This window comes from Sorex araneus, chromosome 6 (assembly GCF_027595985.1).
Source record: "Sorex araneus isolate mSorAra2 chromosome 6, mSorAra2.pri, whole genome shotgun sequence".
Classification (NCBI taxonomy): Eukaryota; Metazoa; Chordata; class Mammalia; order Eulipotyphla; family Soricidae; genus Sorex; species Sorex araneus.
Genome location: NC_073307.1, coordinates 161,055,553 through 161,070,512, shown reverse-complemented (window position 1 = coordinate 161,070,512; position 14,960 = coordinate 161,055,553). Strand labels below are relative to the sequence as shown.

The following is a 14,960-nucleotide window of genomic DNA, read 5'->3' as shown; positions in this document are numbered from 1 at the left end:
GTGGAGAAGCGACTAGCAAACCAAGACTCAGATCCGAGCGCTCTCGGGACTCGGACGGGAATTGGGTGGTGACCCAGAGGGCGGGGCGTAAGGCACGGCGGCGCCCGGCGGCTGCGCAGAGGGCCCGGCTGAAGTACAGAAAGACGGGCGCGCACTCGCCTCGGTGCTACGAGGCACTTGAGTCGGAGCCAAGCTAGGCCGGCTCCCGTGCGGCTGCGCGGTGGGGCCGCGGGCGCCGATTGGCCAAGGCGCGGAGAGGGGGCGGGCGGCCGAGGGGAGGAAGTCCGTCGTCGTCGGCGCGCGCCCGCCCGCGGCTGGGGGAAATCGCGGGGGCTGGCAGCGAAGCAAGGACCCGCTGCGTTGTTTGGGGGCTCCGTGGGACTAAAGGGGGAGGGGAAGGCGGCCGGGAGAAACAAATAGTAGGTAGCGGAGCCTGCGCGCGGCCCCCGCGGCCGGCCTGCGTGCGTACGTGCGTGCGCTCGCTCGCGCGGGCTCAGTGCTGGCGCGTGAGGCGGAGGCGGGCGGCAGCGGCGCCTGCGCGGTCGGGCTCGGTCGACGGTTCGCAGGGGAGGAGGCGGCGGGAGGCGGAGGAGGCGGCGGCAGCGATGGAGGTGAAGCGGCTGAAAGTGACCGAGCTGCGGTCGGAGCTGCAGCGGCGGGGCCTGGACTCGCGCGGCCTCAAGATGGATCTGGCGCAGCGGCTGCAGGAGGCGCTGGACGCTGAGATGCTCGAGGACGAGGCCGGCGGCGGCGGGGCCGGGCCCGGCGGGGCCTGCAAGGCGGAGCCTCGGCCTGTGGCCGCGTCGGGCGGCGGCCCGGGCGGGGACGAGGAGGAGGACGAAGAGGAGGAGGAGGAGGACGAGGAGGCGCTGCTTGAGGACGAGGACGAGGAGCCACCCCCTGCCCAGGCCCCGGGCCAGGCTGCGCAGCCGCCGCCGGAGCCCCCGGAGGCGGCGGCCATGGAGGCCGCGGCCGAGGCCGATGCTCCCGAGCAGCCGGCGGAGGAGGCCCCGGCCGAGTCAGGTGGGGTAAATGGTGGCGAAGAGCAGGGCACCGGCAAGGGGGAGGAAGACGAGCCTGAGGAGCGGAGCGGGGACGAGACGGCGGGATCCGAGGCGCCGGGCGAGAAGGCCGCAGAGGAACAGGGTGAGCACTTGGCCGCGGAGCCCGGCCCGGCGCGGCCGGCTGCGCCCCAGCCCCGGCGCTGCAGCGCGCGGGCTCCGATCCCCTCCTCTGCACTTGCCTCGACGTGCAAGATGCCCATCCCGGTTAGACGGCACCTCCCCGGGGCGGTGGTTTTCATCCTCCACCGGTCTTTGGGGAAGGGAGGGAGGGTGGCTGTCACTGCCCGGGGCTTGGTGGGGGTTGCAAGGTGGGTGGTGTTTTTTTTTTGGGAGGGAGGGGTCTTGGCGATGGTGGCTGGAGGTGAACGGTTTTGCATGCGACCTGCATGTGCGCTACCTGTGGAGCAGCTTCCCGCCGTCGTGGCGACCGTGTGCGTGTGCGTGTGTGTGTCCAAAACTGAGAACGATCGGGGGCATCGGGCGATTTCCCCGAACGGCCCGGCCGGCTGCAGGAGTCTCCGGCCTTTGGGCTCCTTGACTGTTGACTTTGTCGCCATGAAGATATTAGGCAATGGACGCGGTTCGTCTGAGTTCGCCCCCAGCCGTTCGCGCCTGGGCCGCCCCGCGGAATCGGGAAATCTAACCTTGCCCCTGCGCCGCGCCGCCGCGCGCCGCCCGCGCAGGGAGGGAGGGTGTCGAGTTTAATAGTTAACTAGCAGGGGAAAGTCTCGATCTCTGCGACTCGAGTAAGCGCTGGCCCTCGGTGAGGGATTTTTATTTTTTTTGGGGGGGGGGGTTGGTTTTCTCTTTTAAGTACCTTGCATGAGTCTTGATCACATTTTTAAATTTCCCTCTGCCTTCGGGTGGGTGGGCATATGGGTGGATTTGCCGGACCCTTGAGCTCACGCTTTTGCATTTCAGGCCCCAGAGTTGTTGTTTTTTTTTTTTTTAAATGGTTGAGGTGTTGGGGTCCTTTGGTTATAACCTTGTTTAGGGTGGTGTAGCCACCCGGGGAGATGGTGACCTTTCTTTTCCCTTCCTTTGAAGTGATTGAATGGTGCGGGTTGACCCATAGCTGTCAAGAGTAGGAGGGGACTGGAACCCAGTCTTCCTATGAAGTGGGTGGCCTGAGTTCTTTTTTTTGTAATAACATTTTTTAAAGCTGCTACTTCATGTGGCATAATTGGAACCCATTCTATCACAGTCACATGCAACTTGCAGATTGTTTGTCCTATGTCCCATTACATAACCTTTGACTCAATGTGTATCCCAAAGAGCAGATGCGATGAGTTTCAGTAAAGAATTGCTTAGGAGGAATGATTGTTTTTTTTTTTTTTAAAAAAGTATTGTTAGTGTTGCAAACTTTAGAGCCTAAGGGAAAATGTTGTTTTTCTCTTTCTTTCCTCCCCTGTAAAGAAATGTTACTAAATATGTGACAACACCTTTCTGCCCCAAATTACCTGCAGTAAAGATGTGGTAGTATTTATGGATCTCTTGTGACTTTGGGGTTCCTGTCACACCTTTCGGTGAAAACCCATGCTACCAATACAGTTCTGTATCATGCACTTTAGCCAGTTGCTGTATGGAGGGTTGTGCATTTTAGAGCATGGAGACAAACTTTTTTTTTTTTTTTTGAGAGTTCTAAATGTCTAAGTTGTGCAACAGTGTCTGTGTTGTACCAAAGTTATACACTAGCCTTTGAAGTTTTTCATTTAAAAGATCCAGGGGATTGTTTGCCTGTCACATTGGTGGGGGGGAAATCAGCATGTTTGGTCTTGATTAAACAGGTAAATGTAGATTACAAAAGTTGTTCAGTTTGCATCTGTTGCTTGACTTTAATTAGCCTATAATCTTTTCTTTTTCCCCTCCTGTGCTTCTAAATAAAATTCCAACAATGGGAGCTAGATGATCTTGGGAAATAAAATGAACTGCGCCCGGAGTAGGCCAGTACCCTTCTATCCTCATCAGACAGATACTCAGACCCCCCCTTTAGTTTCTGTTGGTTCTGAGGTTATTCGCTACGCCAATATGAAGACCGCTGATTTTCTTTCCCTCCTTTTTGTAGGAGATGACCAAGATAGTGAAAAGTCAAAACCAGCAGGCTCAGATGGTGAGCGGCGGGGGGTAAAGAGACAGCGGGATGAGAAGGATGAACATGGCCGAGCTTACTATGAATTCCGAGAGGAGGCTTACCACAGCCGGTGAGGGGGAACAGACCCTTTCGTTGAAAGCAGTGTCTGCTCTGATTTTGGTCTACCTGATGTTGATTTGGAGAGAGGGGTGGATGCAAAAATGGAATAGGTTTCTGTAGGCCTCGAGTTCTAGATCGAATCTCTCCTGTTGCCCTCCCCCACTTCCCGCCTGAAGCTGTCTTCTGGAACCTTACGTACTTGTGCTAACTTAAGAGGGATGTGAGATCGTGCAGGTACCCCCTCGAGCAGAGGACTTGCCTTTACATTTGCCTTCTTCCCCCCTCCCCATCTGTGTAGCTCCAAGTCTCCGCCACCCCCTGAAGAAGAAGCAAAAGATGAGGAAGAGGATCAGACGCTTGTGAACCTGGACACGTGTATGTATGAGGCAGAAAGCTTGGGGCCTTTAACCAATCGGAAGGGATTTTGGAGATTTAAATTCCAAGGCCTCCAGCTTTGAAGAAATTTATAACGATGGAAGGTTTTTCTATGCGTTGTCCAGAACGGTCATTCCTGCTTGTGTTGATGTTTTGTTGGTAGCTTTCAAAGTGTTGAGTGTTGGAGTAAACTGCATTTTCCTCCCACCTTTCCCTTTTAAATAGATACCTCGGATCTCCATTTTCAAGTGAGCAAAGACCGTTACGGAGGGCAGCCACTTTTCTCAGAGAAATTCCCCACCCTTTGGTCCGGGGCAAGGAGTACTTACGGAGTGACAAAGGGGAAAGTCTGCTTTGAGGCCAAGGTAGAATGAATGCACAGCTCATTGAGACCATTTATTTGTTGAATAAATGTGTACTGGATTCCACCTATCAGTGTTTCACCAAAGCAGAAAAAGGTGGGGCTAGGCCATAGCACTAGCATACGAGCACTGCCTAGCATGCCTTTGACCTGGGTTCAGTCCCCTGCATTGGTATGGCTCCCTGAGCCCAGATCCGCACCAAAACCAAGAAAAGAAAAGGCCAGGGTGTGGCCCAGCTACGCTCCAGGGCCCTGGAGCAGGCTCAGACACCCACTCTGCGTGTGGCTGACAGAGATTTAATCCCCAGCAACCCACGTGGTCCTCCAAGCCCTGAGTGTGGCCCCAAAATCAAGTAAATGTCGCCATATTTTAACTGTAACCATGGCTATTAGCCAAGGAATTTACTTTGATACCCATGGTTTTGCTTTGTAGTTTTCATTGATTTTATTCTGGTATTGAATTGTGACCGGTGTCTTTTTCAGTTTGTTTAAAACTGATACTTTTCTGAATCAAGACTTTGATCCCAGTTGGGCAGAATATCTGAGGGTTTCTTCTTCCCCTTGACTAGGTAACCCAGAATCTCCCGATGAAGGAAGGCTGCACAGAGGTTTCTCTCCTTCGAGTTGGCTGGTCTGTTGATTTTTCCCGTCCACAGCTTGGTAATTTTTTTTTTTTTCACTTCAGCATTATCATTTGCCATCGGAATGCTTGCTTCATGGGAAGTTTGGGTGGCGGTAACTAATTTGTTGATTATTCTAGGTGAGGATGAATTCTCTTACGGTTTTGATGGACGAGGACTCAAGGCAGAGAATGGGCAGTTTGAAGAGTTTGGCCAGACCTTTGGGGAGAATGACGTCATTGGCTGCTTTGCTGTAAGTGGCTCTGAGGGTTGTGAATTGTAGCCCGGAGGGCTGGGCCCCGGGACTTCTGTTTGCTTCCCATCGGCTCTTGTCCTTATGCATTTGATGGATTGTTGATGTTCCGCAGCATTTGGAGGAAGAGAATTTTTTTTTTTCCTTAGTCGTGAAGATTGAAATCCATTTCAAGTCCTATGAGCGCATAAATGCTCTTTGCTTTTTGTCATTGTAGAATTTCGAGACGGAAGAAATAGAACTCTCCTTCTCCAAGAATGGAGAAGACCTAGGTGTGGCATTCCGGATCAGCAAGGAGTCCTTGGCAGACCGGGCGCTCCTACCCCATGTCCTCTGCAAAAATTGTGTTGTGGAATTAAACTTCGGTCAGAAGGAGGAGCCCTTCTTCCCACCGCCAGAAGAGTTCACGTTCATCCATGCCGTGCCTGTCGAGGAGCGGGTGCGCACTGCAGTCCCCCCCAAGACCATCGAGGAGTGTGAGGTACACCCGGCGGGCTGCGGAAACTCGGTCCTTGCACTTAGGAATGGTGGTGGGCTTTGCGCTTCCTCCCAGACCTGGATTGGGGGGCAGGGAAAGATGACTGGATGGACTTTCCTTTTTGCTTTTTTTCTCTCTTTCTCTCTTTGGGTCACACCCAGCGATGCATAGTAATTCCTGGCTCTGCACTCAGGAATTACTCCTTGGCAGTGCTCGGGGGACCCTATGGGATGCTGGGGATCGAGCCCGGGTCGGCCGCGTGCAAGGCAAACGCCCTCCCCGCTGTACTATCCCTCCAGCCTCCCACAGGAGGGACTTTGTAATGCCACATCTCCCCTTTTCACATGCGTGTCACATGGAGGTCACAACATTCCTGGTCCTTTGTTCCTGTAGGTGATTCTGATGGTGGGGCTGCCTGGATCTGGAAAAACCCAGTGGGCACTGAAATATGCAAAAGAGAACCCTGAGAAAAGATACAACGTCCTGGGAGCGGAGACTGTGCTCAATCAGATGAGGGTGAGTAGCGGGGGGGCGAGTCCTTTGTTTTCCTCTGGACAGACCACAGACCTCTTGGCTTTTCCCAGTTAGCTGCTCTTCCGGGTGTCCTAGTACGAGAGAAACGCCAATTCAATAGAAAAATGGTTTTTTTGTTTGTTTGTTTTGTTTTTTGTATACTATCGAATTTTTGAAAAGATAAAAATCCGGAGTAAATTGAGATTGCAGCTGGCAGTAGCTCCCGCAGGAAGTGGATCATACTCACAGCACTTAGGACTAGTTATAAACTGATGTAGCTCTGTTGATAAAGAGGTGACATTTACAGGTGACTCTTGAGTTTGAACTTGCTGCGTAATTTCTTGTGTTTTCCTTCACTTTCACGCTCAACAGATGAAGGGACTTGAGGAGCCAGAGATGGATCCCAAAAGCCGAGACCTTCTAGTTCAGCAAGCCTCCCAGTGCCTTAGTAAGCTGGTCCAGATTGCTTCCCGAACAAAGAGGAACTTCATTCTTGATCAGGTAGTGCGACATTCCAAAGAACTCAGAATTACCAAAAAAGCATCTCTGTAATTTGCTAACCTTAAAAAAATCGAAGTGGGTTGCGTGTGTAGAAAGATTAATTAAGAAAGACCATCAGATTAGACTGATTATGATCCAAGTGGTTGTGATATTTTTTAACATGGCTACTTGGGGGTGGGGCCCACCTGGCGGTGCTCGGGGATCAATTCTGGCAGAATTCGGGGGACCATATGGGGTGCTGGGGGTTGCACCTTGCTCAGTCGTATGCAAGGCAAGAGCCCTCCTCCGTACTATGTACTACATTCCAACCTGACAAATACCAGGTATTTTTCTGGGCTTAGACGATGAAACACATAGAGGCAGTAGAAAGATTTATTGGAGCACCTTTGGGTTCCTAAGTCAGCCACTTAGTTAGTTTGTGACCTTGATCAAGTCATAACTCTGGATTTCAATTTTCCTGTTGGGCAAAACAGAATCTTACGTGTCCAGTTTGAAGAATGAAGGTTATTTTATACGTAGACTTTCCAAATTGGTCCCTCACTTAGGAATAATGCTCAGTCCACGTTTTGGTTGAACTTGAGTGATTATTCCTAAAACGTCTGTTGTTCCCGTCTAGTGTAACGTGTACAACTCGGGCCAGCGGCGGAAGCTGTTGCTGTTTAAGACTTTCACACGGAAAGTTGTGGTGGTCGTCCCTAATGAAGAAGATTGGAAGAAGAGGCTGGAGCTGAGGAAGGAAGTGGAGGGAGATGATGTGCCTGAGTCTATAATGCTGGAGATGAAAGGTGGGCTGAAATGACGGGGCTGGGGTCCCCTCTTGATCAGCACACACACTAACCAGGGCCTCCCGGCTGCGAGATGATTCCCCACATCTGAATCTGCAGAGCAAGTTAATGACCAGTAGTTGTGTGAGCAGAGTGAATGGGGAGGAATGTGATAGCATAGGATAATAAATTCATAAGGGAAGCTGTCAGTGAATAATCAGTTGTTCATGTAGGACTTGCTGATAGGGCGTCTGCCATTACTTATGCATACATACACAATTCCTGTTTGTCTAGGACTACGCGAGATCGAAATAACAAAGCAATGAATTGAATTTATATTCTAGAGGCAGGAGGTTGTTATGGGTCAAATTTTCGTATGGCAATTGGAGTAAATCATCTCAGCAGTGTATCTTGATTTCTCACAGCACGTTAATCTCGTCAGTTATATCAGAGTCCCCGAAAGGCAGACTTACCTGCCTGATTGGCCTCATCCTGCTTTCCTCCTCAGAGTATGATCTGTTCCCTTGCCTCTTTTCTGCTCCTGGCAACCCACCTGCCCTGTCAGCTCTTGGCTCTTGGATTCTGGCAATGGCCAGGCATGAAAGCTGCCATGGTTTTTATTTGCTTTTATTTGGGGACTACAACTGGCAGTGCTCAGGGCTTATTTCTTGCTCTGTGCTCCGGAGTCACTCCCGGCGGAACTCGGAAGCTCATGGGATTCCAGGGATCAGACCCAGGTCGGCGAGTACAAGACAAGTTCCTACCTGCTGTCCTATCTCTCTGGTCCCTGCTTACGCATCAGAAGCTGGATTCCCAAAGCTTGTCAGAACCATCTGTGCTAATCCCAGTTGATATTCAGTGACTTGAATATCGTCATTTTACTTAAATGAGGGCTGCCAGGAGTGGGGAGGGAAGAGGAGGCAAGTTCTCGGCCTTGTGTGTGTGAGGCCCTTGCCTCAATCCTCTGCACCTCACACACATGCACAGAGTCCCCGAGAGCTATCTGGACTTATCTCACTTAAAGAATCCACTCTGCTGGGGCCGGAGCGATAGCACAGCGGGTAGGGCATTTGCCTTGCACACGGCCGACCTGGGTTCGATCCCCGGCATCCCATATGGTCCCCCAAGCACTGCCAGGAGCAATTCCTGAGTGCAGAGCCAGGAGTAACCCCTGAGCATCGCTGGGTGTGACCCAAAAAGAAAAAAAAAAAAAAAGAATCCACTCTGCGGAGCTCAGCTGCTGGACGCAATGTCCAAACAAGGCGGTCCAGCTGGCATCCCCAAGGCGCCAGCCCCCTTGGTAGATGAGTAAAACGCCCTGGCGCTTGGGTCACTTGCTCTGCCTCTTTTAAAGTGTGTTTCTCAGCATATCTAACCAATTTCAAGACTTTTTCAATCACTTTTGGCCTCTGACTGCCTGTTTCCGTTCTGTTAAGAAACTTAACCCAGTCACTAATTCATTCTGGCTCATATGAGAACTTGCAAACCTGCAGGTTGCAAGTAGCCCTGGGCCTCCAGCTTTTTTTGCCACCGAGGGAAATTTTGTAGGAGAGAAAGAATTATTTAAATCTTGAGTGGCTGTGAGCTTTGGAGCATCCGTGAGTTGGAGGAGACTAGGAAAGTCTCTCCTTCTGCCGGTGCGCTCGCGTTTTCACTCGCAGAGGCCCACGAGCTCCCCTTCCTCTTACAGCCAATTTCTCTCTGCCTGAGAAATGCGACTACATGGATGAGGTGACATACGGGGAGCTGGAGAAGGAGGAGGCCCAGCCCATCGTCACCAAGTACAAGGAGGAGGCCAGGAAGCTGCTGCCACCCTCCGAGAAGCGGACAAATCGCCGAAACAATCGGAACAAGCGCAACCGGCAGAACCGAAGCCGAGGCCAAGGCTATGGTGAGTCCCGGGGCCCTGGCACCCCGGCCCGCGTCTGTTCTCTGTGCTCTGTACAGCAGCACCCACAAGGAAACCAAGTCACGTCACTAAGGCATAAGGAAATGCCTCTGTGGAGCTGTGTTCTCCCTGGGCCTGGCGCGGTATGCTGGTCTGGGCCGTTTTCAGCAAAAGGTCCGTTTCCTTGAAAACCAGGGCCTGAGTTTGGCCGTTTAATTTTTTTTTTTACATAGTTCCCTACCTCACTGTTGTCTCTTTGAATGCTCCGAGTGGGGAAATAGAGATTTTCTTTTTCTGCTATTTTTTTCTATTGGAGTAATCCAAATGGGTAGACCTGAAAGAAATGCCATATTCGGCGGTTTGAGTGATATCAAGCAAGGCGGGTGATTAGGGAAGCCTACTTCCCTCCTGAAAGTCTAGTTTCTCAGTTAATGTACTTTCATTGCCCTCTAAAAAGGGAAGAGTATGTATGTATGTGTGTGTTTATACATGTTGGTCACCAAAGCTTTTGCGCTCTATGCACCAGGCACTGGGAATCTCAGTAGTTCCCGGCCAGGGACATCTTCCATACTTTGTTTCACCTGGATAAGATAATCAGATGCCGTCTGGGTTCCGTACCAAATCCTGTCAAAGCACTCAAGCGCTGTGATTCTCTGAGGGGCCTTCCCCCCCCCCCCCCCCGCCACGTTTCCTTATGCCGTGCGAAGTGTTTCGCAGGACCTGGGTTACCGAAAGCACAGTGGCTTGGTTTTCTTGTGTTTCTTCCACTCCTCTGCCCTCCCCCCGAGCCTTAGCAGCGACCCTGGCTGGAGCAGGACCCGTGTGCAAGCCTGCCCGGGGCGGGCCGCCCATTCCCCCAGAACCGCCTCTGGCTCCAGCGTTGGCCTTGCCCCTCGGGCTGGAGCCGGGGCGCTGGCCGGCTCTGAGTCGCTCTCCATTTCTCTTCCAGTGGGCGGGCAGCGCCGAGGCTACGACAACCGGGCCTACGGGCAGCAGTACTGGGGGCAGTCTGGAAACAGAGGGGTGAGTGCAGCTCTCCTCTGCTCCTCCCTTGGGGCTGTCTCCCAGGGGCTAGGGTTTTGCCCCTCGTGGGTTCCCTTGGAAGGATCTCCCCCCACCCCCACCCCGGGAAGTTGCAGCCTGTGTCTCGCCTCGCACCCCCCCTGCGTCTCTCTCGGAGCCGGGCTAGAGGCCCGTCGCCTTCACCTCTCGGCCCTCTCCTTTCTCAGGGCTACCGTAACTTCTACGACCGATACCGGGGCGACTACGACCGGTTCTACAGCCGAGACTACGAGTACAACAGATACCGAGACTATTACAGACAGTACAATCGGGATGTGAGTATCGCCGGGGCGGCGGGGGGGCAGAGCCAGCAGAGGGGGGTCACGCCCCCCTGCCCTTGGGAGCCCCGACTCCGAGTGACGGGGTTCCCCTTTCTTCTAGTGGCAGAATTACTACTACCACCACCCCCAGGACAGAGACCGATATTACCGGAACTACTACGGTTACCAAGGGTATCGGTGAAGCCCCTGCCATGGTCGCCTGTCAGCCACGAAGCTGAGTCTCGGGGTGCCAGGCACCCCCCCAAAAAAAACACAACCAAGGAAAACAGGGGCTGTCGGGGTGGGGCTGAGCTGCCGGGGAGGGGTGGTGGGGGGGAGGGTGCGCAAGCAGGGGTGGGGGAGGGGGGAGGTGGAAACAAACAACGAAACTGTACATTTTTTTTAAAGTTTGTTGAAAAGAATATTGTCTTATTCTATAAAACATTTCAAACCTAGTTAGATATTTGTAATCAAAAAAAAAAAACCACACATTTGCGCAGAAAGCAGCACTTAGGGCTGCCTGTCCCATACCCTGCAGTTGGACGGGACAAGAACGGAAAGTGTCACCCTTCTGACGTTCTGAGGCAGCCGGATTGGTGGCCCAGAGGAGGGGGCGCGGTGGGTGGCGTGGAGAGGAGGGCGCTCTCCAGAGCAGGCAGCAGCGGGGGCCGAGGGACAGCTTGTGACCGGGGCAGTGAAAATAAACGATTGGCTCTTCTCAATCACTTGCACCAACTAACCGTTTGTATTTTCTTTACCGACCTTTTCCCTCCCGGGATATCTGGTCCGGTGGGCTGGGAGGCCAAAGCATCCCTCTCTCTCTCGCTTCCTGTGCCTTCGCGCTGTCTGGCTGAGGCATGGCGTGTGCGAGTCGGGGGGGGGGGGGTGTTTTCTGTCACAGGCGCCCCAGGCCCCCTAGGTGACGGCGTCGCAGGAGGCTGGGCCTGCAGCCCTCAGCCCGGAGGCGGGACGGGGAGGCTGGAATCATCTCTGCTAAGAATCTCTGTCCTCTTAGTGGTGCGAGAAGGACCGATTCTCAGGGTTTCCGCGCACAGAACCGAAGCAGGACTCGGCCCCCCTCGCCGCGGCAGAGTCTGTATATAGGAGAATCCTGTGGTGTGGGCGGCCCGGCCCAGGTGCTGAGAGTAGCAGCTATTTTATACCGTGTGGAGGGCGCCGGCCCTGCTGGTTCTTTTGATACACAGTTAGAGGGTGACTAGGAACAGGGCGGGGGGGCGGGGGGGAAGGCAGCTCAGTGGGGCTGCGGAGACGCGGGCGGAGCACGAATGTGCGTGTGAAAGGGGCACCCCTTCCCGTTACGAGACAGGATCGCTCCTGGGGTGCTATCCCTGTGTGTCCCCCAGAGAGGCCTCTAGCCAAGAGACTTCAGTTGGGATATATATATATTATTTTTTTTGTTTGTTCGTGACTTTACCAACACCCAGTTCTTGCCAAGCAGCTCCCACGTGCTGGGTTCAAGGCCAGGAGCGGGCTATGGGAATGCTCCTCACTATATAGCTTCAGCGTAACTCACGTTCCTGCTCCGCCTCGTGTCGGCCCAGAGCTTCCGCGGTGCACCCTGCACCCCGCACCCCGCAGCACCCTCCTTCCGGGAGAGCCCTGGGGCGTGCTGGAAAAACGCTTCACTCCCACCTCCTCCCCTGGGCAGTGTCCTTTGACGTTTTTTGTGCTGAGATTTGCTCTTTCTCTCCCTCCTCCCTGCCGCGAAGCCCTTTTCCAGGCGCGAAAGGCCCTAGTTTCCGGCCCTGCTCGGTGCCCCTGTCTGTGACACACCCTTTGCTCCACGAGTACCTCTGACCCCAAGGCTGGAATGACGGGGCCGGGAGGAAAGAGGTCAGCTTGCTTGCAGTGGCCTTGCCCTCGGCGCATGAACTTCGCTGTAACCCACTAACTTTTTTACTAAGGGAGGTGGGGGAAGCTTTGCCCCTCTGCAGGACAAGGAGGTGACTGACTGGTTTCCCAAAGAACTCCGTAAGGACAAGATTATGTTAGACTGAGAAATTGAACTTGAGGCAGAAGCTGCCACCCCTTTAGAACTCGGTCAGCCCTCCGGCAAATACCATGTTTCGACAGTGGCATGGTTTGGGGCTACCGGGACCCTGAGGGACAAAAGCTTCAGCCACCTGGGGGGGGTGACAAGGAGGGAGGGTTGGGGGCGGTACTTGCTGTTAATTTCCAGCAGTAGCGAGTCCTCTGTTTTAAAAAGCTGTTTTTCTGGGGTGGAAACGGCCACGTCCTTGTCGGTTTAGTCTTGAGACCACTGGCAACAACAGTAGATGTCTGGGTTTTGTTTCTTTCTCTTGATTATGAAAAAACAATGTTCTTGGGGGGAGTGGATTAACCAGCGGGATCGCTAGCCTTGTTTTCCTTAGACTTGTTTAGTGTTTTATCAGACGTCTGTTGTAGTTGTTGTAGATGGGAAAGCTTGTGAGAAAAACACCACATGGAGCCTGTAAATGTTTTTGCACAACCTGTAAAAAAAAAAGCATTCTTGGAAGTGGCCAGTATAAAAAAAAAAAGGGTTTTACCATTTAAAAAAGAAAAATGTAACTGTGTCATTGTTTACATCTGTAACTTTCCTCCCCTGTTCTCATTACAACATTCTGGCAAAATGTAGGCACAGTAGCTTCCAGTTTTAGAATAAACGACCATTTGGATTGAATTCACCCTATCTCCTTGACTGCACTGACTGGGGCGGAGTGCGCATGCGGGGTCAGACACGTGTCGCGGAGCTTCGATCCTGGGCCGCTGCCGGCGCGGGCCCAGAACGGCCCGGGCGCCCCTTGCTGTCCTTGGCTCACCACTGCCCAGAGTCTGAGCACTGAAGAGGATCGGTGGGAACATACGCCCTGTCTATCGGACCCACGCTCAAGCAATCGGGTGCTTGAAAGATTCCATTTCAGAATCAAGTGAGTTCACTGACGAGTAGCGCCGAGATGTGACGCTCAGGCACCCAGGCGGTCGCTGGATGGTCTGGCCGCTGGCTTTGGTCTGGGGGCTGCATTCAGCGATCTTACAGGCCTTAGTCTCGGCTTCATGCTGGGGTGGTCCCCAGGCATGGAACCCCTGGTCTGCTGCATGACAGCACGTGTGCCCCAGCTCCCTGGCCCCCGGGGGGTGATTTGTAGTGCATCTGGAGGACAAAAGGGCCAGGGACCTAGGTGATAAAAGCATCACCAGCACTTAGCAAGCTATAATTCTTAATACATGGTTTGGGCCTCCAGCGTTTTGTCAAGAGTAGTTCCTAGATCTAGGTACTGGTCTAACTCCTCCCTCTGTGCCTAAGCAGATTTTTCACACCCAGGGGATTTAAAGCATGTTCCCGAAAAGCTCGCCTTGAGTTCAGCACTTACTCGTTCTGTACAACAGTTGAAGGTACTGAGTGGTAGAATGCGTATTTTTGTTGTTGGGCTACCCCAGCTGTCACTCCTAGTGGGGCTCAGGGGACCATATGTGTGCCAGGGATTGACCCAGGTGCACAAGCACCTTACTTGCTATACTAGCAGGCTTCCTAATTCGTATTTTTGTGTTTTTGTTACATTCGGCGTGGAGCGATACCACAGTGGTTGGGCTTGGGGCAGACTCGAGTTTGATTCCTCCGCCCCTCTCGGAGAGCCCGGCAAGCTACCGAGAGTATGGAGCCCCCTCGGCAGAGCCTGGCAAGCTCCCCGTGCGTATTGGATATGCCAAAAACAGTAACAATAAGTCTCTCAATGAGAGACGTTACTGGTGCCCGCTCAAACAAATTGATGAGCAACGGGATGGCAGTTACATTCGGGGTGCTCAGCTTACTCTTAGCTGTGCACTCGGGGATCACCCCTGAAGGTGTTGGAGAACCATATAGGGTGCCAGGAATTGAACCTAGGTCAGGCGTGTGCAAGGCAAGCGTCTTACTGTAATGTTTCTCTAGCCCCATAATAACTTTTTATCTTCCCATAATTACTATGTTTATTATTTTTTAATTACTATTTTTAATGGTCATTTATAACTCACTTTGTCTTAAGCTCTGAGCTTCAGTGGGTGTGGGGGACAATGGGAACTGGAGAGATAGTACAGTGGGTAGAGCACTTTCCTTGGAGGAGACCAGAGTTATATCCCCTGCTCCCAAGCACAAGGGGGTATACTGGGCCCAAAGCAAAAAAAAATTTTTTTTTTAATCTGGTGCAGGGCTGGAGAGCACAAAGGGCCTGGCAGGTTTTCTGTGCGGGAGCCCCAGGTCCCATCCCGGCACCCCAGGACCACACAAGCCCTGCAGGGTGGAGGCGCGGGGGTGTCTGCAGAAGTGAGCGGCTTATTTCAGTGGAGGACCCTGGGCTTGGTTCCTGCCACCGCCCCCCAACAGGACGCACCCACGAGTTTTTCCACAAAGACCCAAGGAACTTCGAGGGCCCCTGGAGGGAATAGGGGGGAAGCTGTTGCTCTGGGGGGCAACCGGGGCGAGAACGAATTAGGACTAGGACTCAGTCACCAGCGGCTGCTTGAGGCCCACCGGGGGCACCGAGTCGAGCGCGCCCAACACCCTTTATCTGCCGGCCCGCCCGTGCCGGGCCCCCCGAGAGAGCGCGGGGAGGTGTCCACGAGCCCAGGGGCGCGGCCACCCCGGCGCCGG

General features: G+C 53.4%; 1 protein-coding gene across 1 annotated transcript; it reads left to right on the top strand.

Annotated features, from left to right (window-relative positions):
• The first annotated feature begins 334 nt into the window (after nucleotides 1-334).
• Nucleotides 335-13,017, top strand: HNRNPUL2 (heterogeneous nuclear ribonucleoprotein U like 2). The gene is made up of 14 exons (XM_004621513.3): nucleotides 335-1,146; nucleotides 3,130-3,265; nucleotides 3,554-3,630; nucleotides 3,856-3,995; nucleotides 4,561-4,651; nucleotides 4,752-4,864; nucleotides 5,082-5,345; nucleotides 5,736-5,858; nucleotides 6,228-6,356; nucleotides 6,973-7,141; nucleotides 8,811-9,011; nucleotides 9,958-10,031; nucleotides 10,238-10,345; nucleotides 10,452-13,017. The coding sequence occupies exons 1-14, from the start codon at nucleotides 606-608 to the stop codon at nucleotides 10,530-10,532; spliced, it is 2,247 nt and encodes a 748-aa protein (XP_004621570.2). The 5' UTR covers nucleotides 335-605; the 3' UTR covers nucleotides 10,533-13,017.
• Nucleotides 13,018-14,960: the final 1,943 nt, after the last annotated feature.

What these genes read in the sequence shown, in the direction of transcription:
- HNRNPUL2 (XM_004621513.3), top strand. Translation starts at nt 606, where the DNA reads ATGGAGGTGAAGCGGCTGAAAGTGACCGAGCTGCGGTCGGAGCTGCAG. An exon ending in AGACCATCGAGGAGTGTGAG is followed by an intron (nt 5,346 to 5,735) that starts GTACACCCGGCG and finishes TTGTTCCTGTAG; the next exon opens with GTGATTCTGATGGTGGGGCT. An exon ending in CTGTGCTCAATCAGATGAGG is followed by an intron (nt 5,859 to 6,227) that starts GTGAGTAGCGGG and finishes CACGCTCAACAG; the next exon opens with ATGAAGGGACTTGAGGAGCC.